The sequence below is a fragment of the Anastrepha ludens genome, chromosome 6 (genome assembly GCF_028408465.1).
Source record: "Anastrepha ludens isolate Willacy chromosome 6, idAnaLude1.1, whole genome shotgun sequence".
NCBI lineage: Eukaryota > Metazoa > Arthropoda > Insecta > Diptera > Tephritidae > Anastrepha > Anastrepha ludens.
The window spans coordinates 101,202,111-101,227,225 of NC_071502.1; the positions used below are offsets into that span (position 1 = coordinate 101,202,111).

Genomic DNA, 25,115 nt, shown 5'->3' on the forward strand with positions numbered 1-25,115 from the left:
TATTTATTATTTAACCAGTTTGCATTTTTCATTCATATATTTAATTTATTTGCTTCATTCGTTTTCTTCTTTTGTGGAAGAAAGTTCTAAGTTATGTGTTGGTTTTCAATCAAACGGAAGATAACAACGATGACAAACATCCGAACGCTGCTTGGGAAATGCACGATTATTTTTGCTAGTAAAGTAGGTTTAATTTAAAATAGTTATGGGACATGTTTATGTTGATTTCTAATTTTTCGCAGCATTTCTAGATACTCAAGTTAATTTTAAGTTAATTATTTACATATGAAGTATTTTTAATTTATTTTTTTTATTCAAGTATAAGAACTTATAAATATATTTCAATAAAAAAAAACAACAAATTATTTATTATTTAACCAGTTTGCATTTTTCATTCATATATTTAAGAAACTGTTGTCGAACGCTCTCTGCTTTACATGTAAGCGCGTGCTAGAATACATCCGAACCAGACGATGCTAAAGTATTAAATGTCAAAATGTCGCGGAAACATTTTTGCCCGTGTGTACGCGAATGAAACATCAAAAGAGAATTTCCAGTGTCTCCCTTCCAGATGTCTCCTCAGGCAAATCGGGACTTAGTGAATAGATTAATAAAAATGTATATAGGTTTTTAGCTTCAAATTAAAGATTTTCAATTTTAAATTAAATTTTTTTAAATTCAAATTGAAGATTTTTAATTTCATATTAAAGTTTATGAAATATGATATGATAATTACTTATTATTTTTCAAATATGTTTATTTTGCTGATAATAAGGTTAAACACTTGTTTAAAGTTTAGCAAATGCAGTAATCACAAAATAAAACCTTTTTTTGCAATCGCAGTAAACGCAGAATAAAAATTTTCTTTTCTTGTTGTGTACCACAATTATTATTTATTTTAAAATAAATATTTGAAATTCAAAATCCTTAAAACCCTTAAATATGTTTATGATAATAAACACCAATACATCACCTGAAGAAGTAACTGTTGAAGATAATACAGGAAGTCCGGTAAATAAACGGCATTATCAGTGAATAATGCAGATCACAGAAGATTTTGATGATAGGAATTTAGAAACTGAAGAGAACTTACCTATTCCTCGTTGCAGAAACCGCAGGGGAAATTATGTTAAAACGAGTATTAACAAAAACGGAGATTTTGATAAAATGCTATGAAGAAGGTAAAGCTATTGCAGAGTCAGCAGAATTAGCTGGAATTAATAAAAACACAGCCAATTCTATAATTAGAAGGTATAAGAAGGATGGATGTGAGACTATTAGACGAAAGCGTGGTGGAAAAGAAACTAAGTAAGAAAATCCATCAATTACTTTAAAAAATATATATTTTTTTTTAATAAAAACGCCAACATGACCACAACAACAGTATTTAATGCATTAAAAGCTTTAAAAATAACATTAAAAACCGCCATAATCAACCTGGACCGTTTAAACTCCAAATCAACAATTGAATAACGCAAAAATTATGCACTAAATTTTTCACAAATATTTTTTATTGATGAATCCGGTTTCAACTATCATCTTCGCAGAAATAAAGCTCGATCGAGGATTAATACTTCAGCCCCCGTGCAATAGTTCCAACAACAAGAGGAAGAAATGTTTCATTAATTTTAGCCATGAACTTAAATGGTATTATACATTCTCAAGTAATTTCTAACTCAACAGTAAATTCAAATGTTTTTATTACATTTATTGATGGATTATTTAATAAACTTGCTGAACTAACATCGTAGAAGCATGGTTGGTTCTAGACAATGCCACTCGGGAAGTACGCGAAGAGATTAGTGAGACTAATCATGCGTTGATTTTTCTATCACCATATTCCCCAATGTTAAATCCTATAGAAAAGGCATTTTCAAAATTAAAATTGTCTACACGAAATTTGTTGGCCGATCCACAAAATAATCAAAATTTGGTACAGATTATTGAAGAATCAATGACCACAGTTACTTCTACTGAATGGAACAATAATTACGTTGGCATGTCGAGGAACCTACCGCTGGCTGTAGCAGAACAACCGTTGAATTAAAAGCTTTGCCCAAATTAATATACTTACTTACTTAGGTGGCCATAACAACCCGTTACCGAGTTACGGCCGACCTCACTAGCTCTCTCCAGGCGCCTCTGCTCCGCGCGCGCCTTCTCCAATTCTGTACACCAAGCGAGCATGGGGTTTCCTCCACCTGGTCTTTCCACCGGAGCAATGGTCTTCCTCTGCGTCGGCTCCGTTGGACTTCGCCCTCGAACACCTTCTTTGCTGGAGCTTCTTCATCCATACGCACGACATGCCCTAGCCAACGCAGGCGTTGGATGACGATGCGTTGAACTACGTCAATGTCGGCGTAGAGCTCATACAGCTCGTGGTTCATTCTTGAACGGTAGTTTGCGCCAACGCGCACAGGACCGAAGATCTTACGAAGAACTTTTCTCTCGAACACCCCAAGAGCGGCTGCATCGCTTTGTGACACTACCCATGCCTCTGCGCCATAAAGCAACACGGGTATGATGAGCGTCTTGTAAAGTGTCAGTTTGGTCATGCGAGAGAGGGCTCGACTACTCAATTGCTTACTTAGCCCATAGTAACACCTATTAGCAAGAGTGATTCTCCGTTTGATCTCCAGGCTGATATCGTTGTTGCTGTTAACGGCGGTGCCAAGATAAATAAATTCTGGCACCACTTCGAAAGTATAGTTGTACGCAATGACGTGTGTTCCTACACGCCGTGTGTTCCGCGTTGTAGACAGCATATACTTCGTTTTACCCTCGTTCACCGCCAGACCCACTCGTGATGATTCCTTCTCGATAGCAGAAAACGCAGCCGTGACATCTCGCTTACAGCGGCCGATAATGTCAATGTCATCGGCGTACGCAAGGAGCTGGACACATTTATAGAAAATAGTGCCATTGCGATGCACACCTGCTTTTCGGAGCACCCCTTCCATCACGAAGTTGAAGAGGTTGCATGACAGTGGATCGCCTTGTCTGAAACCTCGAACGGTACTGAATGGCTCGGAGAGGTTATTTCCTACCTTGACGGAGCTGGTTGTGTTGCTCAACGTCATTCTGCAAAGCCGTATGAGCTTCGCTGGTATACCGAACTCAGACATGGTGGCATACAGGCAATCCCTTATCGGGCTATCGAACGCAGCTTTATAGTCGACAAAGAGATGACGGGTGTCGATTTGCTTTTCATGGGTCTTTTCCAGGATTTGGCGTAATGTGAAAATCTGGTCGATGGTGGACTTACCACTTCTGAAGCCGCATTGATAAGGCCCGATCAGTGTGTTGGCAAACGGCTTAAGTCTTCCACATAGGACGTCCAAATTGCTTTGGGTATATTCAGAAACGCATTATAAATGCGCAGTAATTGCAGCGCTGGCAGCACTGCCAATGTGACAAGTGTTGCAATTGATAGATTGGCAGTATTAAAATTTTTCCTGCAAATAATGCGCGACGTTTGATACAAAAATGGCGTTTTCGAACGCGATGCATTTGCAGTACTGCCATATTTGCATTTCTGAACGCATTGCCAACACTGCAAAAGTACGTTGCGCATTATAATGCGTTATTGAATATACCCTTTATTTAACTTTTTTGGATTTTTATCCTTGTTAGTATTCATTTTTTATTGTAAATATTCAATATTATATCAATAAACTTTAATTTGAAATTACAAATCTTTAATTAAAACTTTAATTTCCTTTTAAAAAAATTTAAAAAAAATTTAAAAAAGAAAAAAACTAAATAAATAGAAAAAAAAAAATAAATAAAACTAGATAAATGAAAAAACCAAATAAATAAAAAAACCAAATAAATACAAAACAATAGATAAATGAAAAACTTAATGAATAAAAAAACTACTCAAATAGTAAAATATATACATTTCAATAATTTTTTATTTATAAAATAAAAATATAAGGAATTCAAAAATAGAGAAAATAAATAAATAAAAGAGCAAAAAGAAAAAAAATTTGTAAATAGAAAATAAATAATAATAGATAAAAAACATATAAAAACTAAATAAATAAATAAAAGTAAAATAAATAAACTAAATACTAATTAAAAAATAACTAAATAAAAAAACAATAAATAAATCAAAAATTAAATAAAAAAAATAAGTAAATAGAAAATTACTAAATAGAAAAAAATAAATAAATAATTAAATAAAACTACACAAATATAATATATTAATAAAAAACACTAAATGAAAAAAAAACAAAAACTGGAAGTAAAAACATAAGTTAAAAAAATTAACTAAAAAATAAATAAAACTAAACAGCACGGAATTTTCAAAGCTCATTAAGCTCATAAACTTGCCATATTAGAAGAAACGACCCAACTACCGGTACGATCCGCATTTATATTTAGCCTAGCACTGTAACGGTATTCACCAAAATGCTATAATTGCAATAAGATACATTTTTAAAATTTTTTTTCTCCCACTCAACATTTTGTACAATATATTTCTAAAAATCTCCTAAAACTACTCAAATAAAAGTCAGAAAATTTTTTAGTTAATTTTTGTTTAGTTTAATTCTATATTTACGATAATACCATGCAATTAAATTAATTAATTTAAAACCTTTCTGTGGCTGTATGGTGATATTTTTTTCTTATATAACTACAATATTTATAATTTGTGATGCCATTGATTATGCTGAGCACCATTCTGAGGATAAACGGACGAGTGTACCGGATTGCATTGCTCATTTATAGAAGTTGGCGCTATTAACGGTGACCAATGCATCTGGTATGGATTGGAGCCAATTGGTGCTGACGATCCATTGCCATATGAATTAGCAAAATGTGAAAAGTAATGCGGATGGTTGTATGAACTGTAGGCGGCATAGTCTGGAAAATGTGTCGAATAATCACACGGCGCAGGCACATTTTGACCACCTCCATGCATAAGGCCTGCACTATTCTCCTGCACCGCACCAAATGTGTCGCCAATAAGACTATGACTTTGATTTAAATTTTGTGAACTATGAGAATTTTGCGCTAAATTACTATAATGTTCATTATCTATATTATAATTTGATCCGTACAGGTGGAGTTTTGGCTGTTGTTGCTGGTGGAATAGTGATGAATAGGCCGACTGTGAGTAGGGTGATTGATGTACAGCATTTAAGTGACCATGCTTCAATGATTGACCTTGTGATGATGCAGATGACGATGATGATGCTGCCGAAGATGAAGATGAAGATGAGGGCGAAGGCGTATAATCAGTAGGTATTGGCATATCTTTTTGTAACTTTCGTTTATTGTAATTACAAGTCTGAAAAGACTCAGTCGGTGTCATCATGTCGCCTGGATGAAGAAAGAATTTTAAGTTAATTTATATTTATGATTAAAATTATTATATATTAAAAAAAAACATTAGAAGTTAGTTTTTATTGCATACATTTGTGCTTTTTTCCTACCTCTTTGATTCGCATATTTCGAAAGGTCAGGAGGGGTGAGACCACAGAATGGTGGATAATTCCCCATTTGCTTATAAGGATATGGTGCTGGATCAACCATTGGTTTATTAGTATATTGTGGTAGACATTTCTGCTGCTAAGATTGAGTAAAAAATTTGTAACATGTCTCCAAGTAATTTAAACCAACGTATACCTGATTCAAAAGTGTTGTCTGTGGTGGGTTGTTTTTCTCAGGGTTGTGCTTTGATGGAAGTACGGCTTCTTTCTTTTCCTTCTCCTGCTCATGATGTTGCTCCTGCTGCTGCTGCTGCTGCTGCTGAAGGTGATTGCCATCATTCTTTTTCAAAGTTACACCCTCTTCCATTTGCTGATGTTGTTTCAGTGCTAGTAATTTTTGGCTACTCCTCGCTGCGTTTGTAAATTCTTGCTTGGTGGTATTATCGTTTGAATGCGTTCCATAAACTTTCTCCACACTCTGTGGATTCGGTTTATGTTCAACCTTTTTCATATTATCAAATTTACTATTGATATCGTCCTTTTGCATTTGCAAATCTGGTTTATACGGATTTGGCTGCGTGAATTCTTTGCCTTTAGCTGGACTAGATTCCAGTGATTTCTTTCCATTATCCGTACATTTTTCATAACCTCCTGTTGGTTTTTCGTTGGTTTCAGTGCAACTGTTTTGAGATCCTTATGAATAATAAATAATTGAAATGTAGTTAATTTTGATGAAAAAATATTGATTTGAATTGATTTCAACTTTCAAGTTACAACACTCTATTACTATTTTTGATTTATTGAAGCATGTGTTCAAGCTGGCATGTTCACTGAAAATGGATATTCCACTTCACAAATCTGTTTTCTATAACCTTACCTTTTGCTTTGCAATCGCGCTCTTTTTGATTCCCATTTTCCGTCTTTGCATCTTCACTCTTCTTCTCGCTATCGCCTTCATTTGTTATATCAATAACTTCATCCTTATCCGTCTTATTCACCTCTGCCGCTTTACTGGACGTCCGTATTGCAATAATTTTTCCACTTTCCAATTGCATGTAAATACCTTTCGCTGACTTCAAAACCATTACACGTTGACCGGATTTCAAAATTATATTCGATTTGTCATTTGAATGAGTGGGTATAACAACGTCTGAAAGAGAGAAAAGCGTAATTGTTTCTTAAATGGATGTCATGCTAATGAAATTCTTCATACATACCCAACGGCAAAGTCATTTCTTGCGCAGTCATGCCTTGTCTCTGCCAAACTTCTGCTGGTATCCAACGTGTTGTGCGTATACCACCACTCTTTGTCGCTGGCATAGTTTTAGTTGTTTGCATTGGACGTATCTGAAAAGTCAAATTATTTTAGTATACTTCTTTGGTTTTATAGTATTTTATTTCAATTTTGTATGCATTGCATTTTTACCGATGCAACTGGCCGTGTTACAATACTGCCATCGTTACGTACAATGCGATACTGATTTTTAACGGGCGCACAAAAGTTTTGTTTAACGCTAGCCTTCTTCTCCATCTCATATCCCCTATGAGCTTGTCTCTTCTCAGCCTGCGACAGTTTCTTTTCTTTTCGGTCGATCAGTAAACTTTCATGGAAGAATGGCTCTTTAGATAAACTAGTTTTGTGCTGTTCGACTATTTTCCTTATTAGAACATCCTCAAATGAGTCAAGTGGTTGTATGAATTCCGGCACTTCAGACTGACTCTTGTCATCCTCATCATAATCATGACAAAGATTGGTTATATCTCTTATGGAGAGATGCGCATCCGGATTGCATTCATCAACAACTCTATCGGACATTCCCTGTTTCTTAATTTGCCTATCATAAATTTTCTTTTCTAAACACTTATCCATTACTATTCTATAAACGAAACACGGCTTTCTTTGGCCATATCTAAAATAAAAAATGTTTAATTGTACAAATTAAGTGGATTCCTTATGAATTTAGTAGCGTCAAAACATACCGATAAATTCTATATACTGCTTGTGTGTCGTGACAGGGATTCCAACTAGCATCAAAAACTATAACACGATTGGCTCCAACAAGATTAATACCTAGTGAACCAGCTCTGGTCGAAATCAAGAACAATTTGACGCCCGTATTTGAATTAAACTCATTTACGAGTCTTTCACGTTCTTGGGAAGTAGTGGAACCGTCTAGCCCTGAAAGAAATGGACATAGTTTATTGGTGAGATGATATAGAAATATGATTAAAATACAGTTAAAGGGTAATATAATACGTGTACACATTTTTAGATCAATAAATTTTAAAGGTTTCTTAGAAAAAATTCTGGAAAATTCGCTTTTTTCGGCCTTCTAACTGTATATAACCCGTTAAGGTAGACAGGCGCATTTGATAATCCCACAGTTAGGAAATCAAGGTACGTAACCTTAATCCTCCATCATAAAAAGTTGTTAAAGCAAAAGCAGAAGCACTTAATTTGTACTTGTACATGTATCGGGTGTTTTTTAGCTGCAGAGAACTATCGATGTCGATAACTTGACAGCTAAGAATGGCAAATTGTGTTGACAATTCTATTCAGTAAAGTTTGGCAAGTCGTCATGAATCGTTTATCGCCAGAACAACGCTCAATTCGAAATGTCGAAATTTACTTAAAAACAAAGTAAATCTGTTAGAGAAGTTCATAAAGCATTTCGGTCATTTTACGTGCTGTTTTATCCACTGCCGGCATCATCGATCCTAACTTCGTTCGAAGCTGCCGTTACGGTGAATGGCGAGCGCTATCAAGCCATGCAGACTGATTTTTTGTTTCCAAAAATTAACCAGCGAAACATCGACGACATTTGGTTACAACACGACAGCGCAACTTGCCACACAGCGCGCTTAACTATCGATTTATTGGGCTAATCGAATGGACCATGTAACTCGGAGCTGCGGCGAATATCATATTAAAAAAAATGCCACCACATTATAATAAAAATATCCATTCCAAAAATATTTTTGTTTTGCATTATTATTGGAAGTTCTCAAGCTCTTAAAAAAACACCCGATATAAACGAGCGCTCTAAATGTTGAATACTTTAGATGATGTTATCGAATTATAATTAACAATGGAAATGTAAACAATCACCACAATGCATTTCTTAATTCAAGTTACTTACGAAAGTAGGACACCCCGCGACCCCAATACATATCCGAGTCCGGCATGCGCGTCATTTGCAAAAATGTCTCTATCAAATTTAATGTCAAGAGACTTTGACTAAATAAAAGCACTCTATCGCCGAGCTGAACACTTTCATTTAGAATGCAAAAGAGTATTTCCATTTTTGGTGAATTCTCCAAAAGACCGGGTCGATACTTTTTCATCAAATCGATAGCCCACTCATGAAGTGTCGCATCATCTGTTTTCACCTTGCCTTCCTTTTCATTCCCAATCGAATTCGCACTGGCCAACAATTTCACATCTTCTATCAATGCATCTGCACTGGTAGCTCCTGTTCCATCGCCGCTTGCATTAGCTAATATTGAATTGTTATTGTCACCTTGTAGTGCTTCATTTTTGATGACCGGACAGAGAGTCATGTCTATGTCAGTTTCTACGGTTTTTATTTCTTTTGTGTCCAAATCGACAATCTGTGAAGAGCCTCCGCCTTCATTTGTTTCGTTCGGCGCTTCTTCAGCTCGTTGTGGTACCATACCAACATAGTTCGGCTTCGACAAGGAGTCAATATTGTCGGTAACTGATTGATAGGGGAAATAGTTTACATTGGATTCTTGCCAATAATTATTGCCATGGCCTCCCAAATACGAAGGTACATCATTTTGCTGCTGGTTGTAGTGATCCGATAGGAGCGAGCTGGAAGATATAAAAATAATCTTTTTTATTCTGCAAAAAAATATTACTTCTATTATATGTACATATTCAAGAATGTTAGAATACCACCGATTTTGCACATATTTATTTTGATGAAGACCATTACAAATTTGGTTCAAATTTGTTACCGGAACATATGAATTTTTAATTTAAGCCACACGCATAAGCAAAATGTATATTCACTTACCTCTTCATCAAATTGGTAAATTCAGTGTTTGGCTTGTTCGCTAACGCCTGACCAACACGTTGTGTTACCTCTGCTGGCGATTGCTGTTCCACCTGCTTACACTCTGGTGCTGGAGAATTTCCTTCCGAGCTAAGACCATCTTTTGGTTTTATATCTTGGACAATTTGCTCAGTACTAGCAGCCTCGAGTGATTTATCCTCATGGGGTATTGGTTTTTCTGCTTCACTTGCAACTGGGGCAACAGCAGGAAGAACAGGCGGTTCACCGATCACCTCAGTTTCTTCCATTTCTAACTCCAAATCGATTTCTTTTCTTTTTAAGAAGCTATACAGTACATCTGGGTGATTCCATATTTTACAACAAACTGCAAATGCTTTCAACGGATTAGGAACAGACTTGGTACGCACAATGTCATTCATGAATGTGTCGTAAAGTTGACGCTGAAACGGTGTCATACGGGTTAGTATAACATACTCCAATTTTTTGGGCAGTGTCTGTTGTAGTACAACATGAGAACGTCGCTGTACAAAACCGAGTAGCAATGAGTGCAGCACATGGGCACGATAGCGCATTAGCTTGTGATCCTCGGGTGTTGAGTCAATACATTGTCCATTCTGTATAGGACGTTCGAACATGTTGCAAAACTCATTGCGAGTACCAAGATAATTTGGGCGTACAAAATCCACCATACACCAGTATTCGAGGAGGTTATTTTGCAATGGATAACCAGTTAATACAATTCTGCGTCGTGTGCGTATCTGTTTAAGAGCAAGTGATATGCCAGCATGAGCATTCTTAATACGATGTCCTTCATCACATATGACCAAATCCGGACCGGGTTTAACTAATGCTTGGTGCACACTCTCCATTAAGCGCCTATTCATTTCGGTGCCACTCCTCTCACAATTCACTGCTTTGTTATTGCGTCGCTTACGTGTTGACATTAGTTTTAAAGCCAACAGTCTGAACAGTTCATAACCTATTAGAAGTACGCCACCTTCCTCAGCCCACTTAAGTATAACTTTGGCGCGAGCGCTCAAAGTTTTATGTTGATCGTTCAGGATGAAAACATCGAACTGCCTGGGTCGCACATGTTCCGGATTATCGGAGTATTTCGGTAACCACATATTGAACTCGGATACCCAATTTTGCAATGTATTGATAGGCATAACACATAGTACTGTTTTAGATGGTGTATGCCGCAGAAATATATCACAGAAACAAATCACTTGAAGCGTCTTTCCCAAACCCATTGAATGCGATAGTATGCAACCAAAGCCGCTAGAACTCTTGAAACGTTTCGTCGATTCAATAATGTTATCGAAAAGAAATCGCACACCACCAATTTGATGGGGTTTTATAGTTCGTGCTATTTGAGGCGCCACGAAAATATCATCTTCGCCTTCTGGGTGACCAATATTGACCAAAACTCGACCTTGTTCGTCGGGCACATTGTATGCATCTTTTACATGTAAACCACTATTGCTTGGGTCGTCAACCTCTTCTTCATCCTCCAGGTCCTCTTCATCATCGGATAACATAATACAATCATCCTCCGAGGAGCTATCTTCTATTGTAACCACGTCACTTATAACTTGTTCTTCCGCGGGTTTTACTGCATCATCATCATCAATTGGTGTGGGTGATATTGGTGCAATGTCTTTGCTTAGAACTGTCTCCGTTTCGACTTTGCTAGCCAATTTATCACCAACGCTAGCAATTGATAACGCTTGTGGGCTGGCATTTTGTTCCGAGCCTGTTGAAGCTGTGTCTATTTCTTCAAATGGTGTTTCACTGGTGACTTTTGCGAATGTTGTACCACTTTGTAGCAGGGAAAGTACTTTATTTTGGGTGCGCACAAAACTTCTGTTAACGGCCGCTTGACGTTGAGTTTCTCGTATGATTTTTTGCTGCTCAGCTACACGGGCCAAACGTTCGGATTCTTCACGTTGAGCTGCGAGCGTATTTGTATCCAATTGATTCTCGTCAAAGACGTCACGTATATTTTTGCGCATGTTTGCAGTCTTTTTCTCCTCAGCAGACATGATGTTACCTGATTTCTTTGCTTCAACGATTTCATCGTTTTCCGTTTCTTTCTTTCTTTTTGGCCCAAAGTGGTCATTGGAATAGCCACTATCCCCAACACAGGGATAACCTACTGTCTCAAGCGCATTGGTTTGTTGTTTCAACAAATCTAACGATTGCTTTGAGTTCATTTCATTCAACAGAAGTGCGTCCGGGTTTCTAAGATATTGTCCGAAGGGATCTTCTGGGTTAACGCTGTTAATGTCCGGTCGCAAATATGGCTGGAATGGTTCAGTAGGCCTGTTTGCAGGGGGTGTGTTTAATGCAGCATTATCGTTGTACGCATCCATTCGATTTTGGGAATCCATTACAATTGTCTGCAAAATATTAGTTATCAACATGGGGTTAACGAAAAGCAGATAAGGATATATAAACAATGAACGACTTAACATAACATAAATGTGTACATTTAATCCAAGTTTAACCAATCAAATTTTATTACTTGTAACATACAAATATATGGCAGGTGTCGTATGAATATTTTGGATCATTACTTGAAACAAATACAAATCTTCACGCAACTGCTTTTGCATAAGGCCAACGAGTTGTACACACGGACACATTAACAAATACGCACATATATGCTTAGTATCACATCGAAAAAGGAGTGCCGGAATGTAAAACTTAATAATTTTACAAATCCTTTGCATTTTATTTGCTACACTTATTTCGATCCGTAAATGATTCAACTAAGCACAATTTCCATATATATTGGCATCTCACTTTAAAACAAATAGCGCTGGAATCTTCACAGAAAAACTGTGTCGTAGCGCAATTAAAAACGAAAAATATGAGAGAGGAGTTTTGAAAAGGTATATATTTATTTTTTGCTACTCACAAAGGGCAAGCTTGATCACAATTTTTAAGGCAATCGCGACGATTAGTTTAAGAAAGCACATGAAAATGAAAATTTTCTTTTACATACATAATTGAAGATACATATGACCGTACATAAGTAAACCTAAACTTCGCTTTCCACCGCATTCTAATCATAATATACACACATTATGTTAATACATATATTAACATTTACACATGTAAGTATAATCAATTTGCAGGAATTGCCCATAAAATAGTGACTTTGGTAGAACAAGTAAATGAACCGACGAAAGACACTATATCCATTCGTTGTTTATAAACAATTAATATTAACACTTAATTTACAATAAACAACAAATTATGTACCTGTTATTCACTAGTGTATTTCAAAGGCTAATTAGTACATAAAGAGTCTCCACATATTTAACAAGAAATAGGCAAACTTATAGTCGTTGTAACAACTTATATTTTTATGTAGAAATTCTTCAAGTTTTCGTAGAACATTTTCTCAATTTAAATCAATTACAAGCAGAAAAATAGGATAATCCAACCACAGTGACACTTTTCTTTACACCAAATCAACTGTTGACAGATGTTGGATGTGTATAGTAGAGAATTTCTAACAGGAAAATATGGATTCGGATACAGAGTGTTTGATTGTTGTACAATACTAATTAATCAGCCGGCAGCACTGAGACTTATCGATAAGCTTTTAAATTATTAATTGTGACAGCAATATTTATTTAATTAAATTAGATTAAAAGTGGTAACGGAGCATAATTTACATATATTTTTTATCAAACTAACAAATTGCTAGGTAACTATTTTTATAGTTATAAAATTTTACACAATAAATATGGTGTTTGCTCAGAAAATTATACAATAAGAGTAACTTTTTAGGTTTATAAAAACGAAACATGTTTAGACCTTGCTTCTAATATGATGCTGGTGCAGAAAAAATTAGGATGAGATTTTAATTATGCAAAGATGTTTTCCACAGGAATTATAAAATTGAGTATATTAATGATATATGAACCGGATCGTTGTGAAAATACCTCCAAAAATGTTGTCTTTTATAAATGAAAAGTTTCAAAAACATTTTTTTTCTGTTCGAACCGAATTTATATCCAGCCAAGCATTCCCCACTCCAGCAGCATTCCCCAAGGAATGTGTATTATGTTACAACAACAACAACAACAATAAGAAGAGATAAAGCTTAAAAGACCTGTATAAAATTTTTTAAACATTTTATCAACAGAATCAAAATTATATATTCGGAGTATTTTCAAATCGACCCACCTCACGTAAAGTTAGAATTGTATGCGAAATATTTTGGCGTAAGTCTTAAAATATAATATTATATTTCATAATAAATAATAATAAGTTAAATATAATATATTAAATATAATATTATATGTATATTATATAATAGTATATATTATATTCCTTATTATATATTTATATACAATATAATAATATTTTATAATTTCGATGGAAAAACAGTATCTAATTTTTTATATGCAGAATGTGCATTTTAACATATGTAATAATGTAATGTTATTCATCTAAATGTTTAAATTTACGAAACATGTAAATTTAAACTTTTACACTCACTGTTTCATGAACACACTTCGAATAATACGTACGAAATTCGATTAGACAGGGTTTCTCTCTGTCTTCGTTTAAATTTGGGTACTAATGGGCACTTACACATCTTGTGTGTAAAATTAAATTAAATTAAATAAATTAAATTTAAACTTTTATGCGCACTGCTTCATGAACACACCTCGAAAAATATTTAAGAAATTCGATTAGACAGGGTTTCTCTCTGTCTTCGTTTAAATTTACGTACTGATAAGCATTTATACATCTTGTGTAAACCACTTCTCATAAAAATTTTGACAGCCGTTGTACGAGCTCGTACGTTTACGAGGTTGCGTTTTACGAGGCATTTAGATGAATACCCATAACGAAAATTGTACATAAATAAAATACTTGAGAGCATCCCTGAAAGTTATAAATAACTAAGTCTGCTGTTACACGGTTCAACTCTTAATCCAAGTATATTTGTTTATTATCGAAAAAAGTCAGAAGTAAAAACGTATATATACACGCAAATATTATATATCTTTTTTGACTTCCGTTATAACGAATATTATATAAAATTTCGACAAGATATATTATTATTTTGTTCTAATTGAATACAAAAGTGATCGGTTAACGGAAGCACAATGTATCGATAATTATGGCACGCGCGAAAATTTCGACTATTCCTATCTGGTAATACGGTTTTCCATAAAAGTAATCTTATAAGTAACGATCTGATAGTAAAACGCATCTTGGCGTGCCAGAATTCTTAGAAAATACGTTTTATTATACATATAATTATATTGGACTATAATTTGTAAATTTATAAGGTATACAAAACATACCCTTGTTAAAATATTGAAAAGTTCCATGTAATGTTATTACGAATTGATTTTTTCCTGTTTGAATATATGAAATGTTTGTATGTGTACAGCGAATGTTTCGCAGTTTTTGACTTGTAGCAAATTTGACGAGTTATTGCCAACAACATATTTGGGTATAAAAAATTGATTAAATCGGTAATTTCTTACGCGGGTAAGCTAAGAAATCGTTAAATGATATTTCTGACTATAAAAAATATATGTTTCTAATGTGGGTAAGTTTGGATTGGCTATGAAAAGTTTTAATGCTGGTAGAATATCCAATTGACCTACATCCGTACATACATATTCATATATTGTATGTGCATACAACTTCATCCGGTACACGGAATATCTAAACGCGTTAGCATACCTAATACCTATATATATATATATTTTTTTTTTATTGACTAAGTGCAAGTGCAGTGCCGATGAAACACTTGTGCTATTAAATATGATATGCATATAGTAATCTATCTACGTACACTGGGCATACATATTGAAATTAGTTTTACTTTTAAACAGCAATTTTATGATTGCTTGAAAATAAATGACTTAGTTCATACATAATCTGGAGAAAATATGAATTTTCGCGATTTTTATACCCATAAAAACTTAATGCGCCTTCGTATAGACTTAGTAAGTACGTGAAGTTAGTTGTTGCTGTAGCAACATGAAAGATTCCCCATACGGGTGTGAGAGGCGCTGAATATGCATTGTTCCCCAGTGGGCTATGTTTTCTAAACGCTATTTTTCTGGATATTATTGATTTCACAAAACATATTTGTCTTCTGAAACCCCTCCATGACCTTAGGCTATTTTCCTAAAAATTCTTTTGCTTAATCTCTTTTTTCCCTTTTTAATCATGTTTTATAAAGCTCCTTTTAGACACAAAATGAGGGAATCTGCTCATGACATAAGTTTAGATACTTGGAAGCAATGGATTTTGGAAGCTATTTCAAAAATACGTTCGCAAAAGCAACGGCCCAGCGTTCAACGCATTTGCCAAGCTATTGGAAGTCATCACAAGTTTCACGAAGATATAGTTGCCGAAAAGTTGGAGGAAGCGGTCGAGTCAGGCGCCGTTATTAAAGTATATAACAAAGGACTACATTCCTATAAAGCTCCTATGGCAAAAAGAAGAATTAAAGTTGAGAAAAATAGTAATTTATGTAAAATTGTTGCAAAAGCCGTGCATGATTTAGGAGAATGTGAAGGATCAACAATAAAAACAATAGAAAATTACATACAAAAATTCAATAATATCGACCTTGCTCCAGATGTAGACTTTCGGGCTATTATAAAAAGTTCGATTAGAAAAGCAGTAGATGCAGGTTTCCTTGTACAAGAAGGAAAATTGTACAAGAAGGGAAGATCACTTACCACTCCACGAAAATCATCATCAACACTGGAAGTATCAGTGACAACTGTAAGCAAATATACTAGTAATTACATTAATGGTTTTATTTTATGTAACAGCTGCAACTTTTTCAATTTAGGGTGATGATAAATGTTCTTATTGTTCCGGAGATGCGCAGAAAAATCGCAATGGAATACCGGAGCCATTGAGTTCGTGCAAAAAATGCGGAATGTCATTGCACACGACATGTGCAAACATCGCTGCTAAATGTAAATCACAATCGTATGTCTTACTATATATGTTGGTAACTAAAGGTTCCATATGGTACTGCAAAAATTGCACTGAATGCAGTGTATGCACTTACACTGACCGTGGACCTTGTTTGCTTGAATGCTCAGCGTGCAAGAAAATGTATCATCTAACTTGTTTAGATACTATACCAGATAAAAAACCTAAACATCCTTACAGGTATTTTTTGGCGGCTGTATCTCTAAGTTGGTACATATATTTTTCTAATAATCTTATTTTCCAGATGTAATAATTGTATTCTGCAAAATTTCGATGTTATTAAGAAAGAAGTAACGAAAAGAGGCTTGGAGACAGCTAAAAGTCGGTAAGTCTACTTAACTTTTAGAGCGATTTATGGTATGTGAGTGCTGGGTTCTTAAACCTTGGTATATTTTCAAGAAAAATAATTTGTTCGATTTTTATAAATTGAGGCAGGGTTGCCAAAAGAATAGGATATTTAGCTACTAACAATTTCAATGGTGAAATGAAAGGTGCATAGAAATTTTCCATCAAAGAAGAGAATTTGTTTAAAGTATTTAGTAGTATCTTGTGTTTGAGCTTAACATTTATTGAAAGTACCGAATATATCTTAATTAAGATTTTTTTACGTAATACAAAATTTGGTATTATTTCAGAAATCAAACCGCAAGTGAATTATCCAAGACTTCAAGAGGTGTACGTCAAGTGATGCCGTCAACTTCCGAATACGCTGGTCTTCGAAATAAAGAATGGATTGGTGGCAAGCTAAAGGATAAGAGAAATCTAGGTGGGGCTGCAGGGATTTCATGTAAACGGCAAATTATAGACGAAATCGATGATAGCCCTACCACATCAAAACTTTCCAAATATGAAAGTTCTAAAGAGCTATACAAAGACATTTCGTTAAGCCAAGCAATTAAATCAACACAAAATTTACAAAAGAGCATTGCACAAAATTCACATTTGAAAATGTTTAAACAACGAAAACAGTTTGCTGGTTTTCTTAAGATGGATACTAGCGAATCCAAACGTGCGAAGAAGAAAACCCCATCTGATTTATCTTCGTCGAGTTCTTCCAGTGATAGCGATGAAGATGATAATTTGGAATTCGATGATGACAATCAAGACGATAGCACATCTTCGGGTTCCTGTTCTTCGAGCAGTTCGGGTTCGGATTCTAGCGAGAGCAGCAGCGATAGTTCCGAATTTGATAACGAAGAGGATAATTACGAAGAGAATGATGACGATGATTGTGACTCGGATAAAAGCGAGTCCAAATCGAATTTATTCATTTCACAAATTCCCGTAAAAAAAGAAATAAATGTGCCTGCAAAAAACTATACGTCACAAAATACTAAATCAAAAGATGAACACTGGGGCTTTGCTGCTGTTGCTAAAAATCGTGTTGATATATTTTCACAGTCGCGAAATTTGGATGCAGATGGTTTTACATTAAAAAAATGTGGCAACCTTTTAGCTGGCTTCAATAAAAATTTAGTCAGCGATGAACTTAGCACGAGCAGTAAACAAATAAATTATAAGTCACTACAAAGCATTGGCAATTTGGAAGCAGAACAAACAGAGAAAAGAACACCGAAAGCAACTGCAAAAAAGGAGGATTTGTCGGAGAGCATTACTACGACAGAAGCGGCAAGTGTTGATAAGTCTCACATGAAAAGCGTAAAAAAGACCGCGGAAAAAGTGCAGAAAAAGAAAATTGCCACGCTAAAATCCGCACCCTTAGACACGAAACGTACCGCCTATAAAAGTGATGACGATGAGGTGCCATATTTGAATGAAAGCACTGTAATCAAATATCAATTAATGGAGAATACAAACTACGCTAGAGGTGTGAAACCCTTTGCGAATGATGAGAGTTCCTCAAATGAAAAAGTGGAATATGAAGAGGAGTTTCCAGAAAACCCGTTTGGTATGTATCATAAATAATATTATTACTAAAGAAATACATAAATCAAGTAAACACATTATGTAAAGTTGTTATGGTTGTAATAATCTCTGACATCTGAATCGGAATTTATGGTTTTATGTAGAAAATCAACCTCTCCCAAACGGCGTAGAACAAAGTGATATAACAATATATAAGAAAATTCGTGAGAATGCAGCAAAGAAAGTGACGGAATTAAAAAGTTTGAATGCCCTAGCTACCGGTGGTGTTACTGTCGCGGCGCAAGAGAGATGCCCGTCTGCTATTGAAATCGGAAAGTGGCACATTGAAACCTGGTATTCGAGCCCGTTTCCACAAGAATATGCAAGGTAAGTTTATTTGAACAAAGTATTTGGCTGCTGGTGTCTTCTTATAACCAGCCCTTTCCTTTTTCTTTCAGATTACCAAAATTATATTTGTGCGAGTTTTGTTTGAAATACACAAAGAGTAGATCGGTTTTGGATAGGCATCAAAACAAGTGTCTCTGGAGGCAACCACCAGGCACAGAGATATATCGCCACAATGATATATCAGTCTTTGAAGTTGATGGAAATATCAATAAAATTTACTGTCAAAATCTATGCTTGCTGGCAAAGCTATTTCTGGACCACAAAACCCTTTACTATGATGTGGAACCATTCTTGTTTTACATATTAACTAAGAATGATAAGAAAGGTTGCCATCTTGTGGGCTACTTTTCCAAGGAAAAACACTGTGCACAAAAATTTAATGTGTCTTGTATTTTGACAATGCCGCAGTTTCAACGACAGGGTTTTGGCAGATTCCTAATAGAATTTAGTTATTTGTTGAGTCGCGAGGAGGGTCAAGTTGGCACACCGGAAAAGCCTCTATCCGATTTAGGTAGACTTTCCTATTTCTCGTACTGGAAATCGATAATTTTGGAATATATATACAATCACAGAAACGATGGTCGGATCACTTTCAAAGATATTGCCAATAAAACAGGACTAACCGTTTCCGATATAGCGTTAGCGTTCGAATTACTGAGTTTTATAAAGTTGAGGAAAAATGAAGATGACATACGATATCAAATAAATATCAAAGTCGATTGGGAGAAAGTGATATCTCACTACAAAAAGTTGCAAAATTCCAAGCGTATACCGTTAGAAACAGATTGTTTGCGTTGGAGCCCGTTGCTGTCGAAGACTTTAACTGGCGATGGCATAAAATCGTCTGAAGAAAGCAGCTTTTTAGATAATTCAATCAGGTCTGAACAGACGGCAATGGAACGTATGAGGTCACGGAAATCCAACTCGATGATTTCTAACAATTCGATTTTTATAAAAAAGGAACTTAATACACATGAAGTTCCGCAAGGCAGTAAAAATAAACTTTACAATTTTACCAATGAAAACAAAATGGCCAGCGCAACTATTGAGCTGAATTTTCAGAAGCGAAAAACCGCGGAGTTAAAAAACTGCAATACCGATTTAAAAAACTCCATGCATGAGGTGATAGACGAAAGCAATGAACCGCCGAGTCAAAACGAGCCCGAGAAAAGTAAAGTTAACGAATCGCCTACTAAAGCCGAAATCGACACCGATGCCACTAAAGTTGGCACAAATTCCAGCATAGAAGTCAGAAGGAATCCACGAAAACGGCATCTGAGTAAAGATGATTCATACACAGCGGCAAATAATCCTGAAGAGCCGGAAGTTATCCAGAAGCCTGATAAGAAGAGAAGAATACAAACTTCACCGGTTCAGCCAGTTGTGGAGAAGCCGAAGGGTGAAGTGATGGAGGTTACTAATGCTGAGGATGACAAATTGACAAGCCGTGCACAGAGATTAGCAAATCGCAAACAGAGTACGCCCGTTGTATCCACCAACAAAAGAAAGCATTTTGACCGTCAAAATGAATTGAAAGTGAATATTAAACAAGAAGAGGTGAACAGTGCAGATAAGATTGTACTGGAATCTGAAGCTATAGAGCCTGAAGCGACGAAGTGCACTGAGATAGTTCAGAATGAAGATAAACCTATAAAAAATAATGAGAAACCTATAACAACGGTGCCTAAATTAAGAGGCAAAAAGAGCAACGAGAAAAAACCTAATGACATCTATAACGAAAGTAACGCAGGTGTCTCCACAAATAAGACCACACCTAGTGAGGTCAAAGGCGTTGACCAAGACAAGTCAGAACAAACAAACAATGCAGATCCCCATGCCAGTATTACTAACGAAGTTCTGGTAAATGATGTCGAAGTAAAAGACATCTCGAATACATTTGACAGCAAACAGCAACAACAACAAAAAGAACATGAAGCGCATGCACCGAATATAAGTAAGACAGAAGTTCCTCCAACATCTTCGGGGAACGATGAGAAGGTCTTGGAAGCTGTGGCAAAAAAGACAAAAAAGACCTTCGCTGAATTAATGGTAGAAAATATCGACACAAATGTTGCAGTGCCAGAAGTGCCAGTGGCAAATACCAATTTGGATGATGATAAAACGAAGCCCCAGCATGAAAATGAGCCTAAAGACGAGATAAACCAATCCAGCGAAATCACAGCTACTGGTAGTACACATGCTACCGATGCTAAAACTATTGATGATAAGGTAAAAGTTGACGAAATGACAAAAGAAGACGTAGCGCATACTATAGAAAAGGAAATACAGAAAGTCGAACAAAAAGGAGAACCTGAAGTCAAAACTATAATTGATGCAACCACCAAAAGTGAGCCACCAACAGAATCAACACTTGTCAAGGAGCCATTATGTAAAATAGAATGTATCGAGAACGAAGCATCCCCCAAAATGGTTGCACAAATTTCGCCAAAGGACATTATAAAGGAAGATAACGCGAATTCGCCGTGCCTTATTGCAGAGAACAGCAAAGATGAAGAAAGAAAAGAAGTTATAGAGAGCAAGTGTGAGACAAAAAGTTTGGTGTTAGCACAGCCGGTACCACCTCCCGTTACACCGGGAGCTGTGCCTGTGCCTGTGCCTCTGCCTCTTCCTGTGGTGCCTGTGTCGGCACCAACGCCAATATCAGTACCCGTACCAGTAACGCAGCCAATGGCAACATCTGCACCTGCACCGCCACCGCCACCCTCACCAACACCAGCACCAGCACCCGCACCAACACCAGCACCGGCTCCACCCGCTTCGGCAGTCGCTGCACCAGTCGTGCCGCCGCAGTTACAAATACCTAAGCCGGTACCAAGTGAGGCAACCATTTGTAAAGCTGATCATATACTAGAAATGAAACCTATCGTGAATATTAAGACAACCTCGTCGCCGCCGACTAAAACGAGTGCAGAAATCGTTGATAGCAAAGTTAATGAAAGAAAATTAAAAATTGCAAATGAAGGTGCGGTTGAGAGGAAGGAAAAAATGACTACACAGTCAAATATACATGAAAATAGTGAGATGAATAAAATTAAAATTGCTCAAAAAATACACGAAGCAGCCGCAGCGGCAGCTGCAGCTAACCTAGAATTGCAAAGATCGCAAATACAAGCGTCAACAAAAAAGTCAGTGAATTCAGCAACAACGGCGAATGCAAGCACCATAAATGCCGGTCGTAGTGAAGCTGGCAGTTTTTTGAAATCTACGAAGGACAAACAAAAGTCAATTATTGCGCATACCGACATTAAAATAAAAGAAGAAGATAAGCAGGTACAAGTGATAACAAGTAAGACCGTCGATGCTGCTCTGTTATCCTTGCATGAGAAAAATCCCTATAATACAGCCGAACATCAGAAAATGCAGAACTCTATGGATTTAAATAAAATCGCACCACACTTTCCAATAAATCAATTACCCAACTACCCGAATACGCCACAGTATTGGCAATGGGATTACTATGGTTATAACTTTTCCCCTTTGGATGCTGCCAGTCAGAAGAATCAAAACAAATTCGCAAAGGACTTGGCCACTACTATGGCTTATTCGCACAATTTCACCCAAAATCTCTATCAGTCAGCTATACAACATCACGCGCATCAGCATATGCAACAGCAACAACAACAACAGCAGCAACAGCAACACACTAAGGACAAATTGAAAGGCGATAGAAAGATGAGTGTTTGCAAGAAAGAGGAAACTGCAAAGAATAGCACGAATTCGAACAGTCAAAATTTTAGCAGTCGCGAGGACGCACATAATTGTGGGTTTTCGAATACGCAATCGGCTAGCTATGGTCAGAAATGCAATAATGTACAATCGAAGTCACACAAAATGTCCTCAGACCAAACACAACACATCAAATCGTTAAACCTCTTGCCCAATTCCAGTTCCAGATTTTATAATCCAATTCTATCTTCAGTGCCCATCCCCACCAATGCGCTATCCCAACAGGCATTGTGCCAGAAAGCTAGAGGGGAACATAATTTGAGTGCCGCTGAGGAGAATAAGGTAAAATTGAGCGGTCACAATGCTGCTACCCAGCAGCAAAGCGTTTCTCAAGATATTGCAACACCACTGGCGTACAGTTCAGGGTCATCGAATCACACAGCGAGCAATTTGCATCACTATGATTGCGGCATGACTGTGCCCATGAATATGGATTCGCCCACAAGCATTGGTAGCGATATACAGCAAAATACAACAGAACCCATTCCTTCGACTACACCACATATTCAGCAGCAGCAACAGCAGCAACAACAACAACAACAGCAGCAGCAGCAACAACAGCAGCAGCAGCAACAGCAGCAATCGCAATTTTCAGATTGTTCCATGCAAAGCCATTCGGGGAATACACCTATGCACATGGCCATACAAACTTCACACATTCAACAACAACAACAACAAGCTAATCTCAACTTAAACATGCAGTCTAGCAGCTCGCAGACATTAAACTCGCTCACAAGCGCTCAGCAGCATACGCAGCAAAATAGAAAAGTCAATCAACAGGTATTTAGAAAAAAAAACTAAAACTGTTAAACTAATATCTGTAAATCTGATTATGTTACGTAAGACTGTTAAGCATCAGTTACAATTGATGTCACCTTAAAATTTCCAGCTTTCCTCATAAAAACAAGTACGACATTTTTAAATAGTAAAATGGGCGATTAAAATAATGCCTTACTTTAACTTATTCGTCATATTCATTCAGAACAAATGGGTTCTTACGGTTTTACGCCCTCGGTCCATTATTAGAAAAACATTTTTTCTATTCTCATTCATTTTATTGATTTGAATTTCTTTTTTTCTAAATTAATTAGTTGACATTTCCTTCTCTCTCTCTCGCTATAGGCTGATCTGGTAGTCAGCAGTTCGAACCAGCGAGCGTCTACGCCGAAAGCGATTCGTGGCACAAATTCGTCTGGGGGCAATCAACAGCAGCACCGCCAGCCGAAAAGTACTACACCCAGCAATTCAACAGTGAATGTATCTCAGCAACAACAACAGCAGCAGCAACAACAACAGCAACAGAGTGTGAACAACAATCAACAAAATCTGCTCCAATCTCAACAGGAACATTTACATAATATGCAGCAATATTCACAATTGAGTGGCCAGCATCATCATCAGCAAAATATGCACATAGATTATATAACATCGATACCTCCTATAGGGCAAAACTACTCTTCGAATGCTTCAAACTCATACGATATTGTTTCTATGCCAGCTGTTATACAACAGCGTATGGCCATAAGTAACACCTCACATGCGCTATCTAGTCCCCATCAGCGCTCAATTGATCAGTCCTCTTCTTCAGCTTGCGCTGTCAACAATTTCTATTTGCAAAACAATTTAGCTTCGAATGAAGCAAGCTCGTCACGTGTGCCCGTGCCGGCCTCTTCGGCGGCAACAAATTCGAATGGCGGTGTGATTCATATCAGTCCAGATGCTTCTGCCAGCTCTTCGAGTGGCACTGGAGATTCACAATTGGCGCAGGATAATGTTTCCGAATCGTCGTCATCTAATGCGGGCACTACACCCACACAAGTTGGAAATCTTTGTAGTCTATCTAAGTTACAACAATTGACAAATGGTTTGGATATTCAACCATGTAACACCTCCCCTGCCGGTCAGGTGAATCTAACGCCCCCTCCACATCATCCGGTGTCGCACAACTCAATGACGCCACCGCCTCATCTATTGGTGACACAAAATCGGAGCTTGGGCACTCCACCCAATATGTTGCAACCGCAAATCAATCCACTACAGTATCATAAATATTATTCAAGTAACATGAATATAGCACCGATTGCGACAACACAAAATGTGAATAGAAATACGCGTAATACTGCATCGGCACCGGTGCAGCATATTGCAGTGTCGTCTGTGACGACCTCGTCTACAACCAGTCGCACTACAAATGTCCACATCAGTCCAAATCTTATGGCACCATATGGCGCAATAAATAGTTATCGCATGACTACACCGCAATCGGCGGCCACACCAACCTATGCTACTGGCGGTGATTATTCCAATTCGCAGATTCCAATGCAAATGGGTGTTATGAATATGCAGTCCCAATATCAAGATGCCTGTGCCATTCAGAGGGCACAACAGAATTCGATGTATTCATCTTACCCTCCCACATATTTATCGTTGAACGGGGCTATGCGAAGATAAAGTATTTAGTGTATAGTGAATGCTTAAAAGTTTATATTTATATACTTACTTAAATATGTTTTTGATCACGTAAATGTAAACACTATAATTGTATATTTCGTAAAAATAAAGTGAATGATTCGATTATAATTATATGAATCAGAATTATAGGTATTTTATGCTGGAA

General features: G+C 36.6%; 2 protein-coding genes across 10 annotated transcripts; one reads left to right on the forward strand and one right to left on the reverse strand.

Annotated features, from left to right (window-relative positions):
• Window positions 1-4,533: 4,533 nt before the first annotated feature.
• Window positions 4,534-12,985, reverse strand: LOC128866170 (helicase ARIP4). 5 transcript variants are annotated; one of them, XM_054106696.1, is made up of 11 exons: window positions 12,749-12,985; window positions 9,479-11,880; window positions 8,579-9,273; window positions 7,419-7,617; window positions 6,865-7,348; window positions 6,656-6,785; window positions 6,316-6,588; window positions 5,635-6,131; window positions 5,442-5,577; window positions 5,067-5,328; window positions 4,534-5,003 (listed from the first exon to the last, which is right to left on the reverse strand). In XM_054106696.1, the coding sequence occupies exons 2-11, from the start codon at window positions 11,869-11,871 to the stop codon at window positions 4,649-4,651; spliced, it is 5,424 nt and encodes a 1,807-aa protein (XP_053962671.1). In that variant the 5' UTR covers window positions 11,872-11,880; window positions 12,749-12,985; the 3' UTR covers window positions 4,534-4,648. The 5 variants fall into 5 exon arrangements, with proteins under 5 accessions (XP_053962671.1, XP_053962670.1, XP_053962669.1 ...); XM_054106695.1 differs by having other exon boundaries at window positions 4,534-5,328; window positions 6,907-7,348; XM_054106694.1 differs by having other exon boundaries at window positions 4,535-5,328; window positions 5,442-5,574.
• A 1,714-nt stretch (window positions 12,986-14,699) lies between these two features.
• On the forward strand, window positions 14,700-25,115 carry LOC128868903 (uncharacterized). Of its 5 annotated transcripts, none has more exons than XM_054111476.1 (8): window positions 14,700-14,799; window positions 15,708-16,258; window positions 16,329-16,657; window positions 16,722-16,802; window positions 17,113-18,386; window positions 18,508-18,730; window positions 18,802-23,278; window positions 23,621-25,115. In XM_054111476.1, exons 2-8 carry the CDS (start codon window positions 15,725-15,727, stop codon window positions 24,947-24,949), a joined length of 8,247 nt encoding a protein of 2,748 aa, XP_053967451.1. In that variant the 5' UTR covers window positions 14,700-14,799; window positions 15,708-15,724; the 3' UTR covers window positions 24,950-25,115. The 5 variants fall into 5 exon arrangements, with proteins under 5 accessions (XP_053967451.1, XP_053967456.1, XP_053967453.1 ...); XM_054111481.1 differs by having other exon boundaries at window positions 15,718-16,258; XM_054111478.1 differs by lacking the exon at window positions 14,700-14,799 and adding an exon at window positions 14,835-15,004.